The sequence below is a fragment of the Melanotaenia boesemani genome, chromosome 20, assembly GCF_017639745.1.
Source record: "Melanotaenia boesemani isolate fMelBoe1 chromosome 20, fMelBoe1.pri, whole genome shotgun sequence".
NCBI lineage: Eukaryota > Metazoa > Chordata > Actinopteri > Atheriniformes > Melanotaeniidae > Melanotaenia > Melanotaenia boesemani.
Genome location: NC_055701.1, coordinates 21,113,902 through 21,133,230, shown reverse-complemented (window position 1 = coordinate 21,133,230; position 19,329 = coordinate 21,113,902). Strand labels below are relative to the sequence as shown.

Sequence of the window (19,329 nt, the reverse complement as noted above, 5' to 3'; positions counted from 1 at the left end):
ACACCTGGACAGTTACGCTACACAAACAGTATGCTGTCTTCAGATTTGAAAGTCAAATTAATGTCAAATGAAGCCCTTTGTATCCTGTGTGCCAGTCTACTTTATCATTGCGCTGCAAACATTTGGCTCAAAGGGACTTTGTAGTGTCGTTGTGAAGGTTTACTGATGTGCTTTAAAGAAAAGAAGGTAAACTGATCTTCTTTCATTCAACATTTTGTCTTAAATATATCTTATATATCTGAATACTTTCTCCAAGTGATATTAGGTACAGGCAAAAAAGCAAAAAAAAGCAAAATAAAATAAAATTTATTTTAAAATGAAAACAAATTATTATTTAAGAAATATTAAAGCAAAATTAACTAATCTTTTTAATAAAACCATATGAACGCTGGTTTTAATTTTATTTATTTATTACAGGAATTCAGATCAACTTTCCATAAATGTTAATATACAGACCTTTTTTTCTTATGTAAACCCAAGATCCGGAAATGTTTAGCATTTAGAGAAGGTCTAATGGCAGAGATTCAATATAAACTCTTTATTACAGTATTTGCTTGTTAATGTAAAATAACATGGGGGAAATAAACTTTTTATTGTTTTTTAAAACCTCTTTTCTTACCCCTGTAAAAATGGTTGAATATAAAAATGAATGAATAATTTTAAGAAAACGAAAGCATTCTCTAACCTCTCATTTCTACTGAAATTATTTTGGACAGAAAAATAGAGAATTAAACAGGACATTGACCCCTCCCACTAGCAAATATATTTGATTTGTTTTGACACTATAAAGGGACACAATCCTACAAATAAGACAACATTTGGATCAGAGTATAAACTAAGAGGCTTGCAGTCTACCCGTGTATCATATTCAGTCCCTCAGAGGCACATCTGTAATCTAATTTGATCAATAATAATAATAATCAAATCAGATCTTTGACACGATTAATTCAGTGGTTCCTTTCATCACTATGGTCACATTAACGAGCGGTTTTGTTCAGGGATGTGCCATATTTTATAACAGATTTTAATATTCTGCTTCCTTCTTGCTCATGAAGAGGAAAGATGAAGATTTAAACAATTTTATATTTTTCTGCTGGCTTGCTCTAGCTAGACAGACAGACATGACTGTGTTTGTTTGCCAGTTTAAATTAGTTGTGTTTATTCTTTCCAGGAGCACAATGTGGACCTTTGTATTTCTCTTCATCCTTGGTACAAAAATCTGCCAGGTTTGTCAGCATCCTACAAAAGATATTAAAATTACAAAATTAAAACATTAAATTACATTAAACTTAATCATTTTTATGTTTCAGGCTGCAGCTGAAGGTAAAGTGAATTCTGTGAGTGAGGACATGACCACATTTAATTAAGCTAAAGATTCTTAAATGGATTTAAGTCTCTTTTGTGTGTTTCAGGCAACTCAACACAAATGTTGTATGCCCACATGACAATAGATGAAAGTGTGCTGAAATTTATGCCTAACTCTTCTGAATTTCATTTTACTGACTTGAGCATCGAAGAATTTACCATTACAACAGGTAATCAAATTTTTCATATACTAAAAGATTTTTGCAGAAACAAAGTGATTCCCATGTAAAAATATTGTTTTTTTTTATTTGTTTATTTGTATTGTTTTTTTTTATTAGAGTGTAGGAATGAAACAAACAACAAAAATTGTAACTGCATGGAGGGTTACACATGGAGTGAACAAGTTGCTAACTCTCAGTCATGCAGTAACAAGACTTTTTGCACCTTCCCCATGAACTCATCTTACACATGTGTTTCAATAACCTCAGGTATTTTTCCATTTACTATCTATCTATCTATCTATCTATCTATCTATCTATCTATCTATCTATCTATCTATCTATCTATCTATCTATCTATCTATCTATCTATCTATCTATCTATCTATCTCTCTCTCTCTCTCTCTCTCTCTCTCTCTCTCTCTCTATATATATATATATATATATATATTAAACTATGACTTCTTCTGTTTTCACAGTCAGTATCATGGGCTCAATCACTGTGGATGGGTCACAGTATTCAGATTGTCTGACCGATAAAGCTTCACCAGCTTATATGAACTGTTATAATAAATTGTTTGTCCCGGTAAAAAGTAAAATAAAATAAAATAAACAATAAAAAGAAATATCTGTACATGTTTGAATCAGTAGATCAGGAATAATGCCATCAACCTAATTACTGTCTTTACAGATGAAAACACAGTTCAGCTTTTTAAGAGGATTTGAGACTTTGAAAATAATACAATTCAGGTATTCACTTTATTTATCAATAAAAATCTGCATTTACTGCTGCATTTAACAGATACACTTACCCACATATCTTCTTTTTCATTTAAGAGTTGGGAGCATCATCGTAGATTTTCAAATAACCATTGCAAACAGCATCAATTCAAGCAGTCTGATTGATAAGTCACAAGAACTGGCCAAGAACCTGTCAGCCTCGCTTAGCCTGCAGACAACAGGTAATTACATCCAGCAGTGGTGGGACACTGATCAGGATTAGATTCCACAGCAGTTTCACCATCTCTCAGAAAAGAGTTTCACATTTCATACATTCTGGATTAATCTTGTTGTCTTTATTTTTAAAGGTGTTGTCGTTATAACTGTGCCAAGCAACTCTGTGAAATACAACGAGTCTGCCGAGATCACCTGCACTTCAGAAAATGACCTAAAAGTCCTTCCACTCTGGTCTCTGAAAAGAGCGGACCAAGAGATTAAAATAACTGACGGCAGCAATGCACATTTGACCACAGTGTCAAATTTGAGCAGAGTCCACCTTGACAGTGTAGATGAAAACTGGGAGGGTATGTTTGTTTCAGCCTCAGCATTTATCTCCAATTATTTGCCCTCAGAAATAAAAATTAGTTAAGGGGTAAATAAATAGCTACATGTAGTACTTTTCCCATTTTTATGTGTAACTGTAAATAGTGCTATAAGTACATTTTTAGCAATACATAAATAAAGCTTTGATTTTAGGAGATTTACTGGTATTGATATTCTTTTATTGTGGCATTTCTGATTAAAACTGTGTAGAAACCTGTGAAGAAAAAGGAACAAATGAAGGAAACAGGATTGGAATTGTATAAAAGGTGATATAATTTGATAAAATACATTAAACACATAATGACTTTAACTAATTGCTTTTTTTACAGGAGAGTACAGATGTTCCTTTGTTCAAATGTCAGGGAACACCACCATATATAACAACGCCAATAAAACAATGGATGTATGCCTCCTGCCAAACATTGAGGCCTCCAGTGACATGGCATTTCCACTCTGTATACAGACAAGTAATGTGTTCCAAGTGAATGTCAATTGCCAGATAAAGAAAAGCACTGAAAACTATACAGTAACATGGCCAGATGGTTTCATCGTTGGTACTACAGATTATAGTAAGCTCTATCTGTTCGTTTCCACTTAATGTGAGTGAATCCTGGTGCAAACTCGGCTTTACTACACATAACATGGGGATGTGACTCTTGCAGGTAATGACGTGCAGACTTACAAAGCTCAAACAGTTATTAATTGTAATGAAGCTGTGGCCAAAAATGTAACTAATGTTACATGCACCTTTAAAAACGAGTGCAATCAGACGCAAAGTCAAATATTTTCCATCAATCCCATAAAAGGTAGGTATGCATGTTACTTAAAATAGATAAAAGATAAAAATACTGATGTCCAAAATCACTTTTTTTTCTGTGACCAAAATTAGGTCATAAATTGTAAGAAAAACAAACTCATCATGAAACAGAATAAACTAAGTAAACAAAAGTGATTACAATAAGGCATTATTGTAAAGTGGGACTACTGAGCTTTAACAGCTTTCTACCATTTGGCTAAATCAGCCATGGTACCAAAACAACCATGGTCTTGAAAGTCAGTTGTCGTCATGTAACATGGTGCCAAAAATAAAAAGATCAGAAAAAAAAAAATAATAAAAGCACGTTAGCTCATAATCCTCATATCAACTGTCAAGCACAATGTTGGAGGGAGGATGGTTTGGGTTTGCCACAGGACCTGCCATGACCTTGCAGTCACTGAGCTGACCTCAACCTAATGTCTGACATCCAAAAGTTTGGCTTAATCTGACTCAAGCGACAACATTTGGTACAAAAATTACTTAAAGTTGTTACTTAAGATAGTTCCACAAACTACTGAATCATAGAATGTACTTAGTTTTTTTCTACAAACTGGCTTTAACTTGTTTTGTTAGAGAGAGAAAGAAGGTATGTTCTTTCACAGGTATGTGCTGACAACTTTTTTTTTTGTTGTGTGGCTTAGCATTAGCTAGCATGTACTTCCTGTGCTACAAACCATGTAACACAGTAAGTGAGTACACAATAGTGATTCCACCAAGGTTTAAGTGATTTTGGACATAAGTAATTTTATAACCTATGAAAAGTCCTTACATTTTAGATTGACTTGTTATTAAAAAGTTTATTTTGCAGAATTTGATGTAATGTAACTTTTCTTTTGCTGAACAGCTACTGATTCGTACTGTAAAGCAGAAGGTGACTGGGGAAACACCAAAACTGGTTATACTGTTCAGCTAAAATGCAGAAACCAGGCTGGATCGAGGCAAAGAACATGCATGTAAGACTGAGATGTTGGTCACTTTGGTCATCAAAATGACAACAGGCTTTAATGATTTTTAGAAAGAAAAGAAAGACTAAGAAATTCATCTCATTTGTATTGCTTTCTCTCTTCCAAAAACAAAAGCAAAAGAGACAACAAAGGTGTTTGGGAAAAGGAGCAGAATTCATGCGTGCCCTTGCTACTGAAAAATGTGCTGGACAGTGCAAAAGTATGTAAACTTTTATTTCTATAAATTACTAAAACACTCTCCATTGTTTGAATAGTTAACTTCTACCACTGATACAAAAAAGATCATCTAGTGTTTAATATTTAACAGTTAGTCTCATTGTTTTAGTTAAATCAGTAGCTGACACAATAACAATGATCATCTTTATTGTTCTTACAGATTGCTGGCACTGGACTTGGCGAATTGCAGGAAAATGTTGGAAATGTATTTTCTGGCTTACAGAATGTCACTGCAACAGAGAATATAAATTCTCCAGCCAGTATAAATACATCTATTCAAGTATTTCAGACCCTAACTGGCATTCTACACAATAAAACAATAGAGAATGACACAACAATAAATGTGAGTATTACATATTTTGTTATATATATATATATGAGTAAGAAAACCTACTTTTTAAACAAGCAAGTCTGGATAGCAACAATTACAACTTTAAATTTGTAATATTGCCCTTCATTTCTTCTTTTCAGAACATGCTGAACTCCTCCAGCAATTTGCTGAACAACACTAATAAAGATTCATGGGTTACCACAACTCTGGGAGACAGCTCAAAATCATTGGCAGAGAATTACCTGCTCTCAGTTGAGCTATTAGTTGCGAAGGCAAACATAACCAAAAATATCATTAAGCCAAAACTAGAGGTATCAACATGTATTTCTACAGAGTGTAATACCACTGTTTTAAATGCCAATGTCACGTTGGGCTCTTCAGACAGTGGAACAGTGAAAACAACTGGATTCCAAAATATAAGTGGTTATTTACCCAGTAAAATCAACGACAGTGACCCCAACTCCATTGTCGTGTCAGCAACTAAAGAAGATGCCACTAATATTGAGATTAAAATAAATTTCCCTCTCATCAATCCAAGGCCTCGCAATGTTGAGCTAGTATGCGTCTCATGGAACAACATTACGAGTGAGTGGAGTAAAGATGGATGTACATGGGGGGGTGCTTCTAATGAGGGACAATGCATTTGCTACCATTTGTCTTCATTTTCAATTCTAATGTCAAAACGTCCCTTGGACGTCCCTGGGTTAACTCTGATGACCTATGTTGGCCTGTCCATATCAGTCGTTTCACTTTTTTTCTGCCTCATAATAGAAATGATCGTCTGGAGTGACGTAGTCAAGACAAACACTTTGTATTTACGCCATACCGCCCATGTTAACATTTCTCTGTGTTTGCTGGTTGCAAACTGTTGCTTTCTGGGATCATCTGAACCCAAAAACATCGCAGAAATCTGGTGCGAAACCTTTGCAGTGGTGAAACATTTCTGTTACCTGGCCATGTTCTTTTGGATGTTGTGTTTGAGCACCACACTTCTTCATCAATCAGTTTTCTTGTTCCATAAAGTGAGCAAGAAAAGCTACATGCGGTTCTCGATAATTGTGGGCTATGTTTGTCCTTTGCTGATTGTGTTTATAACATTTCTTGCCACTAAAGCTAGTGGTGGCTCGTACTTCTCAAAGGATACCTGTTGGCTGGTTTATGGTGGACTATTGAAGGGCACCATCTTCACGTTTGTAATTCCAGTGGGTATAATTGTTTTTGTCAACACCTTCTCCATGCTTGTGGTAATCATGAAGCTTTTGGATCACCATAAAAGTGCAGAGACGTCTGCCGAAAAAGAAAAAGCAGCTGCTAAAATTGTTTTGAGGTCAGTTATTTTTCTGACTCCAATCTTTGGCGTGACGTGGGGTTTTGGATTTGCTGTGCTGGCTATGGATCTCACCGAAGGAATCCAAGCTTTGGCAGTCAATTACATCTTTAACCTGCTAAATGCGTTCCAGGTACGACCACTATTAATTATATAAGCATCTGAACCAGAAGTTTTTTTTTTGTCTGTTAAACTCTTGCCTTTCACCAATAGGGGTTCTTCATCTTGCTGACCACGTGCGTGGCTGACCAAAGGGTAAGGTAGTAAGATACAGCTGAAACAATACATTTTTATTGATCTTGCACTAGAACTAAATCAAAGTCTTAAGTCTGTTGAAAAAGAAAGAAACAACAACAACAGCAAAAAAAAAAAAAAAAAACAGCTGGATTGCAGCAGTTGGTCATTATGGGTGTTCCCCATTTAATTCTTAGTTATATTTTATGATTAAAAACATTAGGTAGTTAAATAAAACATTTTTTTTTCTCTTATTTTCAGACTCGCGAATCACTACTGACTCGCCTCAAAATAAAAGTAGGTGAATAACAGCTGGGTTGTCTCATAAAAACTACTGCAGTGTCTAATTAGCGTCACAATTATTTTCCCTTCTGATTTTCAGGCTCCAGCGTCCGTCAGCGACAGCACCACAAAGGTAGACACAACGTGGAAGAAGTAAAAACCTCCTCAACTTGTATAAGTTTTTTTTTTTTGTGTGTGTGTGTGTTTTTAGAAAAACTTTTTAAAAATTATTTTATCATTTTTTAAGAGGGTGACAATGTAAAATCTAAGCTGCATTTACTCTTGGAAGCAAATATTTCTTTAACAGTTTAATGAAATGTCATTGTACATCACTTCATAAGTCTTAAACCAACTCTAAACTTCTTTATGTATTCTTAAAAGAACAGGAAATATGTGCAGTGTCTAACTGAAACATGTAAACATACATAGAAATGTAGTTTATAAAGCAAAATCAGAGTTTGGACCATTTTAATGAGCTTGAAAGTCAATATTTGGTATTATTTAACACACCCTCTTAGACAAACTTTCTCATAATTTATGTAATCTACAAGTGATTATTCTCCAGAAGGGCTAACCAAAGCTCTTTTGGATGTCAGCTGCATGTTCTTTTCTCTGTAAAGATCATGGATGGACCAGGAACATAAAGAAATTAGTGGTGGTTAAGACTTTTGCAAAGTACTACTGTAACATGTGTATATGCATTCCTTTTTGTTGCTTCTTTAACTCATTGGGACTGGAGATCTCTAAAATTAGCTCAGGTTGCTGTTCTAACAGGTCTTAATTGTTTACATAAAATAACATAAAAATGCAAGATGTGAATTGAACAATACTGTATATATTGTTACTAACTGAAGTTTAAGCAGTCAAAATACAGCCTAACTGACAAAGTGAGCTAAATTTTCTGCAAGTTTATTTGTATTGTATTTAATTTTATTGCATTTCATTTTAATTGTATTTATTTAAGCTTTATTTGAGTGTTGTTTTTTGTAAAACCCTGTTTTCCTCATTTTCTTTGCCTTGTTCTGCCCATTCTTCATCTGTGTCATCCAGTGTAATCCCTTCATTAGCTGCTGTTTTGCGGTAGGCTTGGCACTCAGCCTCTGCTCTGGAACATACAAAAACAGGGACATTTATATATCATGTATAAAGGCATGTAGTACATTATTCTTTATTAATAATAAAGTGAATAGAACAGACAAAATGAAGGCTTTATGCTCTACTTTTTAAGGAATAATGCACAGTGTTTGTGTCCGTATATTTCGGCTATCCTTGCGGGTTTGTCTCCACAGAAGTCCTCCTTGTCTATCGGTGCATGAATGGAGTGCAGGAGTCGCAGCACAGCCAGCTGACCAGACTCTGCTGCAAAGTGGGCAGGAGTCCATCCATGCTCTGTCCTCAGACATGGCCTGGCTCCATGCTCAATGAGGATCCTGACTGTTTCTGTATGTCCTGTGGAACAGGTGTTACAGGCTGATCTGAAACATGAATTCAAGAATTTTGCAACCTTTTCTGTTAAACTATTGCAATCTTTTTATGATAACTGTAAATTCTGCTAAGTTGTTGCAAGCAGTTGTAAAGGTGTAACAGTGATGCAGCAAAGGGCAGTACAGATCCATTTAGAGGAGACTGGTGATGTTTTAGCGCACTTTCTGTTCTATTGATTACCCGGCACAATACATTGCAATGGCATGCATGTTGTCCATCCAGTCCATTACACAAACCATCATCATCTTAATACCATAACTCATACTTAGAGCCTGCCTGATCTACTGCGGGTCTATTAGGTGGATCTGCAAACATAAAATGTAGAATTGACTAATGATATGCAATATGGCTTAACATGTTATTAATGTATAAGTGCTTATATTTAATTGTAACATGTGAAAACTTGCCCACATCAGGCCTGTGTGATCATGTGAGCTAAATCTCACATTTAAATTATCAGAGGACTACAGACATTTTAATGTTTACCCAGTATAAAATATATCACACTTGGAGCATCAACATTCTGTAGAATAAAAAAATAAACGAAAGAAAGAAAGACTGCATCTCAGAATATAGTGAGTTTGGCTTTACATAATAAGTATGATAACTGTGACAAACTTTCACAGGAACATGCAAAATGCGATTTATTAATTATTATTATTTATCAATATTATTATAGGGGTTATATAAACTGTTATACCAACTACATACTGGAAACATATTCTACAGCAAATATTTCATTTAATCTCAAGTTAAGTCTGAAAAATAACTGACTTACGCTGCAGCAAAGCAGAAGCAGGACACGTGTAACCTGAGACCACTAGACATGAAGGACCTGCAGCTTTGTCTGGGACAGCAGTGTAGTAAAATTTCACTCCCTTCATTACCAACCTTTAGCTGCTGCCCAGTGGAGAGGAGTCTTGTAGCTCCAGTCGATATCTCTCTGGTTTGGGCTGCATTTCTGCTGCTTCAGAATCTCTTTAACCTGGTCATACTCTCCTGCAGCTGCCGCTTGGTGCAGCTCTGTCATTTTGGTTTTACTGTTGCCAAGCAACAGCAGACATCAATACAACACTGTTTCGAGGTTTTACCTGAGTGTGGGAACTGCAATGCTGCCCACTCCTGGTTTAAAGGAGGAAAGCAAGCTGTGTCTGGGGGAGGTCGGGAAACTGAAGTCATGATCAAAAAGAGAACGAGGAAAATTTGTTTAAATTAGGTTTGATTTAACTGGTTATTAAAAATAAATAAAAACTAAAATAAAATAATTCTTGTAAAGTAGGCAATCTGTTAGGTGAGTATATCATCTGACAAATGTAGCCAAATGTCTTTTGAAAAATAGGAGATATGTCAACTCAACAATGTTCCTCATTTTGAGTTTATTTTATTTTTCTACTCTGTATTGGAACTTAATAAAATAGAAAAATGCAGAAGTCTTGTGGTTTGTTTAGATGCAGCTTTGCAAACCTAAGCTGTGTTCGCTCCTGAAAAGATTCTGGTTGTGCCTCCTCTCCACCCGTGATCAGCCTGATGATAGCTGTGTAATCAGCTAACTTTATAGAGGTGTTATTCTTGAAGGGGACACAGTTGGTGAAGAGGATGTACAGGAGTGGACTGAGCACACAGCCTTGAGGGGACCTTGTGCTTACTGTCTTTGTGCTCCAGTTGAACTGAACTTTAGTTCTGGTGTCTACTCTGACTACCTGGGGCCTGTCTGTAAGTCCAACACCCATTGATAGAGCAGGCTGTCAGTCCAAGGGTGAGGAGCTTAACAGCAAGTCTGCTTGGGATGACAGAGTTGAATGCTGCGCTATAATCTATTAACAGAATTCTACCATGTGTTCTCATTTTCAAGGTATGAAAGAGTTTTATGTAAGGCAACATTAACGCACAATATGCAGATTTCTTGGGCTGTTATAGCCCTGTAGAATGCTGAGGGAACCACACAGATAACTGTTCCAGCCAGAGCATCACACAACAGCTGCTTTTTGCTTTGCAGCAGAACATTACACACCAAAACACAACACTCCATTCTATTTGTCACTCTACAAAAAGACTGCAAATTTTTTTTTTTTTTTTTTTAACCCGTCCTGTCCAGCATCTTAGCAAACAAAATGATAATCTGGTTGCTGTATCGTGCTGAACAAATTTGCTCTGCCAAGGGGAGACTTATGGGTATAAGGCTCCTCTTGATAATCAGATTTATTTATTAATTTATTTACTTACTTTGAATCATGGAATCTACGTAATCTTGCCTGACCTGACCGGAGGGGACAGAAAAAGAAGGGAGACGGCAAAAAGAAGCAAAAGGGAAGGAAGAAAAAAGAAAGAGGAGACAAAAAACATCACAGACAGAAGGCAAGGACCCTTCAACCCACCAGACAACAAACTGTTACACTTGTACATAAACACACCAGAAAGTTTCCTACGGATTTTACTGAAAAACAGAGCTGCTAGTCATTAAGAGTTCTTAAATAATAACCAAATCAAAAAGACATATCACAAAAGTTGCACAACAACAACCAGATACTAACTCTCAGGGGAAAAGAAAAAATCTCTTAGTGTATAAACCCACTGGACAACTCAGTGACTGTGTTAGCATGCAGACCATGAGGAATAAGCAGTGATCAGTAATGAGGAGTGGTGCCCGGAGCACTAACCAAGTTACCCCACCCCGAAGATGTCTCCAGCCCCACCCAGAGGGTGGCAAATGAGAGCCCCAGCAAGAGCACACTCCCCAGTGTTCCAGCCACACACCCCAGGAACCAGGGCACCATCGACTCCCCCCACCTACTCCAATCTCTACCCCATATAACCCCACTCACACCCTCCCCTGTGCCGTACCAGCAAGCACAATCACAGTCACAGACTGCTATTTTAAAATGCTTTTGTTACTCAAAGCACTTTTGCACCACAAATCACACTCGTCCATTCACACACTCTTTGTCTAGACTGTCTTACAGGCTACACAGTACTTCATTCCTATTTTACATACAAGCCAGTGAATGCATTCGAGATAGATTGGGGTCCTTCATCTTGGCCACAAATTTTTCTTTGTTTTTTAACATTTCAGTATCAGTTTAAAGTAGGACAAAAATACTGCTGCTCTGGAATCCATGAAGAAACATTTTTTGCTGCAATCTCTTCATGAATGTTAAATGTACTCAGCTTTAATAAGTATGGAGCTGTGCATAATTAGTTCTTTTATGTCATCGTTTTGAATACTTCAACTGGAGTTGCATGAAATTTTAATGTAAAGCTTTGTGGAACAAAATTAATTTGATTAAATTAGATTCTGAAGTTCTAAGCAGAGGATCAACCAGGAAGTCCACCAACCTTTTTTCTTTTTTTTTTCCCCCCATGATCCAAACAAGTTGGCTGCAGATACTGTGTGTTGCAACACTGGTCTCATAGAATTTAAACTCCAATTAAAAGTAATCTGCTATAGCTCAGTCTCAAATAAACTCATGCTGTTTGCAGAATTGATCGAAATCGTTTTCCATCAGTGCAAGTATTTATAGTCTCAAATTTATTTGATCACTGGTTTTATTTCATTTAGCAATATTTAAAAACGCAAGAAGGCAAGAAGAAGAGGCAAGAAACAACTGGTGGATCACCAAGTCAGAGATGTGATCAATCACAGCTTTGTTGCCCCAGAAGCATTCATGTGGGTTTGGAGCTGAAAGACAGATTAAAATGCATCAGTGCAGTGTGATTTTTAATAAAAGACAATGAAATGAGAAAAATAAAAAGTCCTACCCGTTTAAACCTCCCATCCACGGTCCCAGCTTTATCCTGGTCTACAAAAAAAAAAAAAAAAATTACATTGCAAGTCTTAATTAGCAACAGGGATCTTTAAGATGATGACCACAAAAAGTAAATTACTAACCTTACTCCAAACTTTCAGCCAAGCTAGCATCCATGTCATCTGTTTTCCAGTATTTCTCCATCATTGTATTTACAACTACTCCTTCACACTCCATTTCAACTGCATACTGAGGAACGAAGATGTCTGGGTGCTCCCCCACATCAAGCACTGTCAGTCTAAGGAGTTTATCAACCAGTAAGTTATAGAAGTCATCATAAACCTTCTCATCCCAGGAGCCCTTAGACCTGTTGAATCCATTCAGATGGCACAAAAAGGCCTGGGGTGGGACCTCCAGCAGATTCTGAGGCAGAGGTCTCACATTCATGATGTCAACCTCAGACTCATTTCCATAATCAATAAACAGGACGTGGAGAGTTCTGTCAGCTTTCTGAAGTATTTGAGCTCTGTACCACTGATTGTCAGTAGAAAACAGAGCGAGACATGGACTGCCAGGTTCGAGAGTCTCTGGGAAGCTGCTGTCCTGCTGTGGCCGTCCTGCCCCTTGAGCAAGCTGGGACAGCTGCTGTAGGTCCTCTGTGTTGGCAAACTGACACCAGAAGAAATGTGGTTCTGCAACAGAAGATGCATACACCATCTCTGGCTTATTTCTTGATATAACTGGCTGCTTGAACATGCAGCTTCTTGCATTTCTTTTTGGAACACATAGATGTTTGTCAGATTCAGTTTGATCACTCTGGAGTGAAGTTTCTGTTTGAGGGTTTGTGGTCTTAACACTTTCCTTTATAACTGGTTTCCAGTATGTCTGCAATGATGCATTTACACTTTCTCCCTCATAATCAATTTCCACAGAATACTGAGGAACTCCAATCTCAGAATGATCCTGCACATCGAACACTGTCAGTTTCAGTGGTTTATCAATCAGAAGACTGTAAAAGACATCGTAAACTTCGTCATCCCAGGAGCCATTTGATGCATCAAATCCATTCAAACTGCACAAAAAGGCCTGGGGTGGGACCTCCAGCAGATTCTGAGGCAGAGGTCTCACATTCATGATGTCAACCTCAGACTCATTTCCATAATCAATAAACAGGACGTGGAGAGTTCTGTCAGCTTTCTGAAGTATTTGAGCTCTGTACCACTGGTTGTCAGTGGAAAACAGAGCAAGACATGGACTGCCAGGTTCGAGAGTCTCTGGGAAGCTGCTGTCCTGCTGTGGCCGTCCTGCCTCTTGAGCAAGCTGGGACAGCTGCTGTAGGTCCTCTGTGTTGGCAAACTGACACCAGAAGAAATGTGGTTCTGCAATAGAAGATGCATACACCATCTGTACTCCACCTTTGGCAGTTTTAGAGTCCCTGCGTATGCCAGGACTTAAATTCTTTTTTGATGCATCAAGGTGAGTTTTCTTGGCCTCAGGTGGAATTGCTTGATGTAATTTCTCTGTTTGCACCACACCATTACTTAAGTGTTCTGCAGAAAAAGAGCTCTGGTTTGGTTTGCTGTCTCCATTCAATATCATGGCACGTTCCGTTGCTGTTGGAGACGCATTATAAGTTGTGCACATCCCATTACTGCTGTGGACCTCACTCTGTTCTGTTGTCCTTTTCACAAGCTCCTTTATTGAACAGTCTTCATTTGTCAGAGCAACTCTTTCCAAGCTGTTTGAGTGCTGCGGGTCTTTCTGCTGAGTCATCTGTAGTTTCATTTTTGCCACTTTCTCTCTGACTAACATGTTAACATTAAGAGATCCATCAAACAGTTTGACAGTTAGCTTCCCTTTTTCCTCTTTTGCTACAACTGAAATGGTAAAATTATGGCCAACAGCATGATTTGCAAACCACCTATCGACTTCCTGTGGCAATTCTGCAGGGACGTTAAACAATCTTAGGGGAATAGCCTGCACAGGAACAGATCTGATGCTGCTTTCGTCAGAGGGAAGGGCTCGTATATCAGTTTCACACACAGCAAGGGTGTCTCCATAGTCCACAAAGTACACTTTGAGTTTTGGGGACATCTGAACTACTTGACCTCTGTACCACTGATTATCAGTGTACCTAGCCAAGCAAACACTGTTAAGTCCAAGTGGGTGATCTGAACTCTGAGGTTGGTCAAGTAGTCTTGCAACATTTTTCATCATTTTATCAAACACATGAGAATTTCTGTACAGCTGGCAGTAGAAGTGACCGACAGTCTCTGAAGAGGTTACAAACACCTTTTCTTTCCCACCCACCTCAATATTGTGTGTGGAGTGGATGTAGGCATCTGATGAGACCTTCTGAGCTTCAGATTGTGCACATTTCTGAGCCAGAAGCTTGGAGGCGCTTTCAGATGCTGATTGAAGATCCACCACATTAAGTAGTAGACCATCTTCGTCGGATGTTGCTGCTTTTATGAAGCATTTCAACCCAGCACCTGATGAACCCAAGTCTACAAACTTATGGAATTCTGCTAATGCAGCATCACTCCAACTGGCAGGTGTGGGATTTTTCTGACTGAACAAGCTGCACTTAAATGCTTGTGCTTTCAGTTGTAGGAAAACCGGATCAATAGGGCGCAGATTTTGCAGAGGAACCTTTTGAGTTTGACCATAATCTATAAATCTGACATCTACAGTAGGGGAGTCTTGGCTTGCAATGATTTTTGCTCTGTACCAAATGTCATTGTTTGGATTACGGGCGGCACAGATGGATTCTATGAGTGGATGCGGATCGGCAGAGGCATAGTGGATTTGCAGGTCCTCCATGAGACGTCTAAGAGAATGACCACTTTCTGTTGTTTGACACCAGAACCTTTGTGGGCTTTCAATGCAAGACACTTTAACACTGACACTTTTTCCTACAGCGAACACATCGTCGTCATATGCATTCTGTAGCTCAGAGGAAAAAACTGTGGAAAGATGGCCATTACATTGAGGAGGGTCATAAACTTTACAGCCTTGTTTAACATCAATATCATTCATACTGGATGTGGATGCGTCACCTGTACATCCATTTACCACTTGGCTTCTTGTGCTTTCCTCTGGTAACCCATCGGTATTATTGATTTCATAATGTACATCCAGGAATAGTTTGTCTCCAGCTGAAATGGGAGATGAGGTGTCACTCTGGACATTTAAATCCCATTCAGGATTTGAGGATTCAGTAAGGCCTGCCCTGTCTAGAAATATTTTGTTAATGCATGCAGCATTATCAGCATAGAGTGTGACATAATAGGCTTCTTGAGGTTTATTGCCATGGGCGAATTTTGCAGCTAATGTCTGGTGAAGGAGCAGGGATTTCAGAGAGTCAGTCTCATCTGCAGTCCAGTCTCTGGTTTCTTTTATTCCATTCAGAGAACAGAGATATGTGACTACTGGCATTCTGAGGAATTTTCCAAGCAGTGGTCTGATGTTGTGAACATTAACCAGTTCAGCTTTTCCTTCATCCACATGAAAAACCTCCACGGTACAATCACTAGTCACGATGTTTTGCTTCAGTAAAGAGCGATGCCATCTGCCATCAAGGCCTCTGGCAGCACATGGATCCCCGCAGCTCAGAGGCTGTGCCTCATCTAAATCTGAGATGTCTTCATAATACTGATGGATCTGTTCGGACAACAGCTTCACTGCTTTAGAAAAAATGAGCAGCTTGCAAAAAATATTCTGCGGATCAATTACCTCTGTCACTGTCACTAGCTCAAAAGTGTCAGTTAACAATTCAGGGTAAAGGTATTGGTCATGTTTGGCAAGTTTGCAACCAGCATCCAGGTTCTGTTCCTGTGTTAAACAGGAAGTTACTGATGAGACTCCTTCTTTGACTCCCAGCAGACATCTTTGTACAATTATTTTAAATTCATCCAATTTGATCTTCTTTGCAACTTCAAGCTTACACATGTGGTTGGAAATACACAACACATCAAGGAGAATTATCCTGTCTGGCATCAGGACGTGTTGAACCAGTCCCTTAAACATCTTCCCGGGCAGAGACATCAAAAGCTCTGTGGCTTTTTCAGGCCACTCATTCTGGAGAGAGAGGACATTTGCGAGAATGCATGACTCAATTTCAGGAGGGAGGAGAAAACTGTCACTCTGGCCCCATGCTAAAGCCTCACTTGTGGTAATATGGGGCTGACCCTGGTCAATCAGATAAATATTGTAAGTTTCAGCTTGAATCGATATAATTCGAGCTCTGTGCCAGGTGTCACTGATGCAAACCAAACACAGGTCCCCTACTTTTCCTTCTAGTCCATTAAACCTTCTCTGTGGACTCTGAATTTCCTCCTTCATCTGTGCATAAATATGTTTCCTTCCATTGACCATGTCAACCCATAATTCCACTAGACCATAATTTGGGTTTAGGTTCACCCTTGTGATAAGAAATGGTACTTCTGATCCTGGTGTTGGGAGTCCAGGAATTGAACACATTGTTGGGTTTACAGCTTTTATATACACCTGTAAAGTGAAGGAAAAAAAAAGTTAATATGATGATATAAAAATGGGCTTTTAAATATGATTACAAAGCACTGGAAGGTAATACCAGCATGTTATCATTTGTGCACATAGCTAATGTACTACAAACACCAGTATTCATCATGTCTGAAATGTCATTTTGGCTGCCTGATCAAGCAAATTGATGTTATTGTCATTTCTGTATGAAATTCAACTTTAGACCTAAGAAAGCATTTTCCCATTTTGAAACCTCTTTCTTTAATGTACAAAAATAGCTTTTTAATAAATTGTGTTTGTATGCATTGAGGTGTATGCAGAGTTTATTTATAACTTGCTGATTTGCTTTTGTTTAGCACTTTGAGCTGCACAATTTATGAAAAGTGCTATATAAATAAATCAAATCAAACTTTATAAAGCACTTTTCATGCTGAAGGCAACACAAAGTGCTTTAGATGATTAAAAAAAATCATGCATATTTAAAATAAAAGGTTTTACACATATCAAAATAGATTACATAATAAAAACAAAGTCTTTCACACAGTCTCATGCACAGACACACACAGCAGCACAACATGACTCTAATTTCTGTCCCTAAAATGAATGTAGGTATAAAATACTAAACGTGATAAAACATCTGGCCGGATGCTGCTGTGAGGAAACAAATATCATGGGGATCCATCCACACCAGGAGCCAGTCCACCCATGTCCTACAGCGGTCGCCGCCACGGCAACCACCCCAATCAGGGCAGACTGGGGCCTACACCACAGCCGTAAGGCTGCAATGCAGGGTACCAGCCACTCAGATAGGGGCAATCACCGTGGCAACAACCCCCAGACTGAGCAGGCAAAACCCCCAGTGTGGAGGATCCCCACGAAGAAAACACTGGAGTTAAAACAAAGATTAAATGACCTTAAGAAGCAATAAGAATAGCTAAGAATGATTGAATATATAAATAGATAAATGAAGTTGAGTAAAATGACAATAACGTGAATTATGTAAAATAAATTAAGATAAAATAAAATTTAGTTAAAAGCCAAGTTTAAAAGGTAGGTCTTAAGCCTCTTTTTAAAAACATCAACAGCCCTGAGGTTCTCTGGCAGACTGTTCCACAGACGAGGGCCATAACAGGGCCGTAAATAAAGACTTACTGATATAAGAAAATCAGATGCTTAATGTGAAACACAAATGTGAAGATTCCTCAACTAACAATAAACAACTTGTTAATGGAGTGAACATTTGGGTTATTTATACTCAGTTATACAGACTCAAAACATAACTGCCACCCACACCTACAGGTGGCTCATACCCACCCACTCACAACTCATATTCAGTCTAAACTGATTCACTTCACCTGTACAAACAGGCGCTCTCTACCCAGTGAATCATCACTTGATTCACTTCGAGTCATTCTGAATTTCACTAGGTTAGACATCTCTTCACAGCACACTTAAAACTACTGTGCAAATCCAAGCAACATTGTGCAATGTATTTGCAATGAATGAGTTAACTCACAGAAAAATGACAAAATTTGCAAACAAACTTGGACCAATTTCAATCACAAATTATGTTCATGTAAAATAAAATATTTTAGTTTCAGCCACTTAGCTCTCTAATCATTTTGTGATGGCAAATCTGTTTTATTTTTGAAGCATAAATAAACTCTTAAGACTCACAATAAAACCAAATGATAAAAGATCTAAAATTTAGTAATTGGGGCCACCTACATATATAGGAACAGAGATAACTTAAGTGGTTTGTCTCATGCAACCGTGAGCCAGACTTTTGCAAAACATTTTTTGTTCTCTGGTTTAAAATGCCTAAAACCCGTCAGGCTTCTGCTTCATAAACAAGAAACTTGTACAGTATGTGTTGTGCATGTTTGAGTTCAACCATACAGATAAAAGATGCATGGTGTAAAGTTATCAACACTATGCCGAATATGTCATAATCTAGCTGGACAATGATGGTGAATGTCAGCCTGTAAACAAGTGAGTCGACTCTTATCAGTGCAGTTTTTTAAAAGAAACATTAAGGTCGGCAGAGGAATTTATGCAGATATCTGAGTTTGCATGCTTTTCTGCGTGTAAAAGTGAACAACTTAACTTCTTAAACATCTGATATTCAGCTGTTTTTCTTTTTTCCTCACCTTTTTTGTTGGGAAACTGTGCGTCTCATCTTCCTCCTCTCATCTAATTGAACCAGCTGTGTGTGTGGGCGGAAGGTCACGTGGTTTTTTAAGGGTTGGTCTTTCTTCGGAGTGATTAATGAAGATCTATAAAATACAAGCAGTATATCAAAGTTGCTGTTATAATAGTTTTCATGGGAAGAAAACCCTTTAAAACATCATGCTCATTTTATGTGTTTTGGGTATTGAATTAATTTGAGAAGAAAAAAAGGCTATTTTTAAATGAAGTGATTCGTTTTAAATCTTTCTCTGAAAAAATAAGATTTTTTTTATATCAAAACTTGCACGGTTTGATTAAAAAAATCAGTTTAGTCAAGGACATTTTACCTCTAATTTTTCTATAATTATAATATATTAAGAATCTCCCTATTTTTTTTTTTTTTTTAGAAAT

General features: G+C 37.7%; 3 protein-coding genes across 6 annotated transcripts; 1 reads left to right on the top strand and 2 right to left on the bottom strand.

Annotated features, from left to right (window-relative positions):
• The first annotated feature begins 125 nt into the window (after positions 1-125).
• Positions 126-8,024, top strand: adgrf3a (adhesion G protein-coupled receptor F3a). The gene is made up of 18 exons (XM_041972425.1): positions 126-186; positions 1,172-1,226; positions 1,311-1,323; positions 1,413-1,535; positions 1,644-1,793; positions 2,003-2,109; positions 2,215-2,273; positions 2,361-2,485; positions 2,612-2,827; positions 3,176-3,415; positions 3,509-3,652; positions 4,508-4,616; positions 4,743-4,827; positions 5,005-5,187; positions 5,316-6,635; positions 6,716-6,757; positions 6,998-7,033; positions 7,119-8,024. Exons 2-18 carry the CDS (start codon positions 1,179-1,181, stop codon positions 7,173-7,175), a joined length of 3,057 nt encoding a protein of 1,018 aa, XP_041828359.1. The 5' UTR covers positions 126-186; positions 1,172-1,178; the 3' UTR covers positions 7,176-8,024.
• On the bottom strand, positions 7,983-9,533 carry LOC121631511 (ankyrin repeat domain-containing protein 66). The gene is made up of 3 exons (XM_041972498.1): positions 9,395-9,533; positions 8,239-8,467; positions 7,983-8,123 (listed from the first exon to the last, which is right to left on the bottom strand). The coding sequence occupies exons 1-3, from the start codon at positions 9,531-9,533 to the stop codon at positions 7,985-7,987; spliced, it is 507 nt and encodes a 168-aa protein (XP_041828432.1). The 3' UTR covers positions 7,983-7,984.
• A 2,473-nt stretch (positions 9,534-12,006) lies between these two features.
• LOC121631466 (tudor domain-containing 6) lies at positions 12,007-18,985 on the bottom strand. Of its 4 annotated transcripts, none has more exons than XM_041972392.1 (5): positions 18,900-18,985; positions 13,345-16,755; positions 12,390-12,657; positions 12,260-12,300; positions 12,007-12,179 (listed from the first exon to the last, which is right to left on the bottom strand). In XM_041972392.1, the coding sequence occupies exons 2-3, from the start codon at positions 16,726-16,728 to the stop codon at positions 12,391-12,393; spliced, it is 3,651 nt and encodes a 1,216-aa protein (XP_041828326.1). In that variant the 5' UTR covers positions 16,729-16,755; positions 18,900-18,985; the 3' UTR covers positions 12,007-12,179; positions 12,260-12,300; position 12,390. The 4 variants fall into 4 exon arrangements, with proteins under 4 accessions (XP_041828326.1, XP_041828325.1, XP_041828322.1 ...); XM_041972391.1 differs by having other exon boundaries at positions 12,390-12,922; positions 13,610-16,755; XM_041972388.1 differs by having other exon boundaries at positions 12,390-16,755.
• Positions 18,986-19,329: the final 344 nt, after the last annotated feature.

What these genes read in the sequence shown, in the direction of transcription:
- adgrf3a (XM_041972425.1), top strand. Translation starts at nt 1,179, where the DNA reads ATGTGGACCTTTGTATTTCTCTTCATCCTTGGTACAAAAATCTGCCAG. An exon ending in TTGAAAATAATACAATTCAG is followed by an intron (nt 2,274 to 2,360) that starts GTATTCACTTTA and finishes TTTTCATTTAAG; the next exon opens with AGTTGGGAGCATCATCGTAG. An exon ending in CGTGCGTGGCTGACCAAAGG is followed by an intron (nt 6,758 to 6,997) that starts GTAAGGTAGTAA and finishes TCTTATTTTCAG; the next exon opens with ACTCGCGAATCACTACTGAC.
- LOC121631511 (XM_041972498.1), bottom strand. Translation starts at nt 9,533, where the DNA reads ATGACAGAGCTGCACCAAGCGGCAGCTGCAGGAGAGTATGACCAGGTT. An exon ending in CCACTGGGCAGCAGCTAAAG is followed by an intron (nt 8,468 to 9,394) that starts GTTGGTAATGAA and finishes CCTGTTCCACAG; the next exon opens with GACATACAGAAACAGTCAGG. An exon ending in TGTGCATTATTCCTTAAAAA is followed by an intron (nt 8,124 to 8,238) that starts GTAGAGCATAAA and finishes TGTATGTTCCAG; the next exon opens with AGCAGAGGCTGAGTGCCAAG.
- LOC121631466 (XM_041972388.1), bottom strand. Translation starts at nt 16,728, where the DNA reads ATGTGTTCAATTCCTGGACTCCCAACACCAGGATCAGAAGTACCATTT.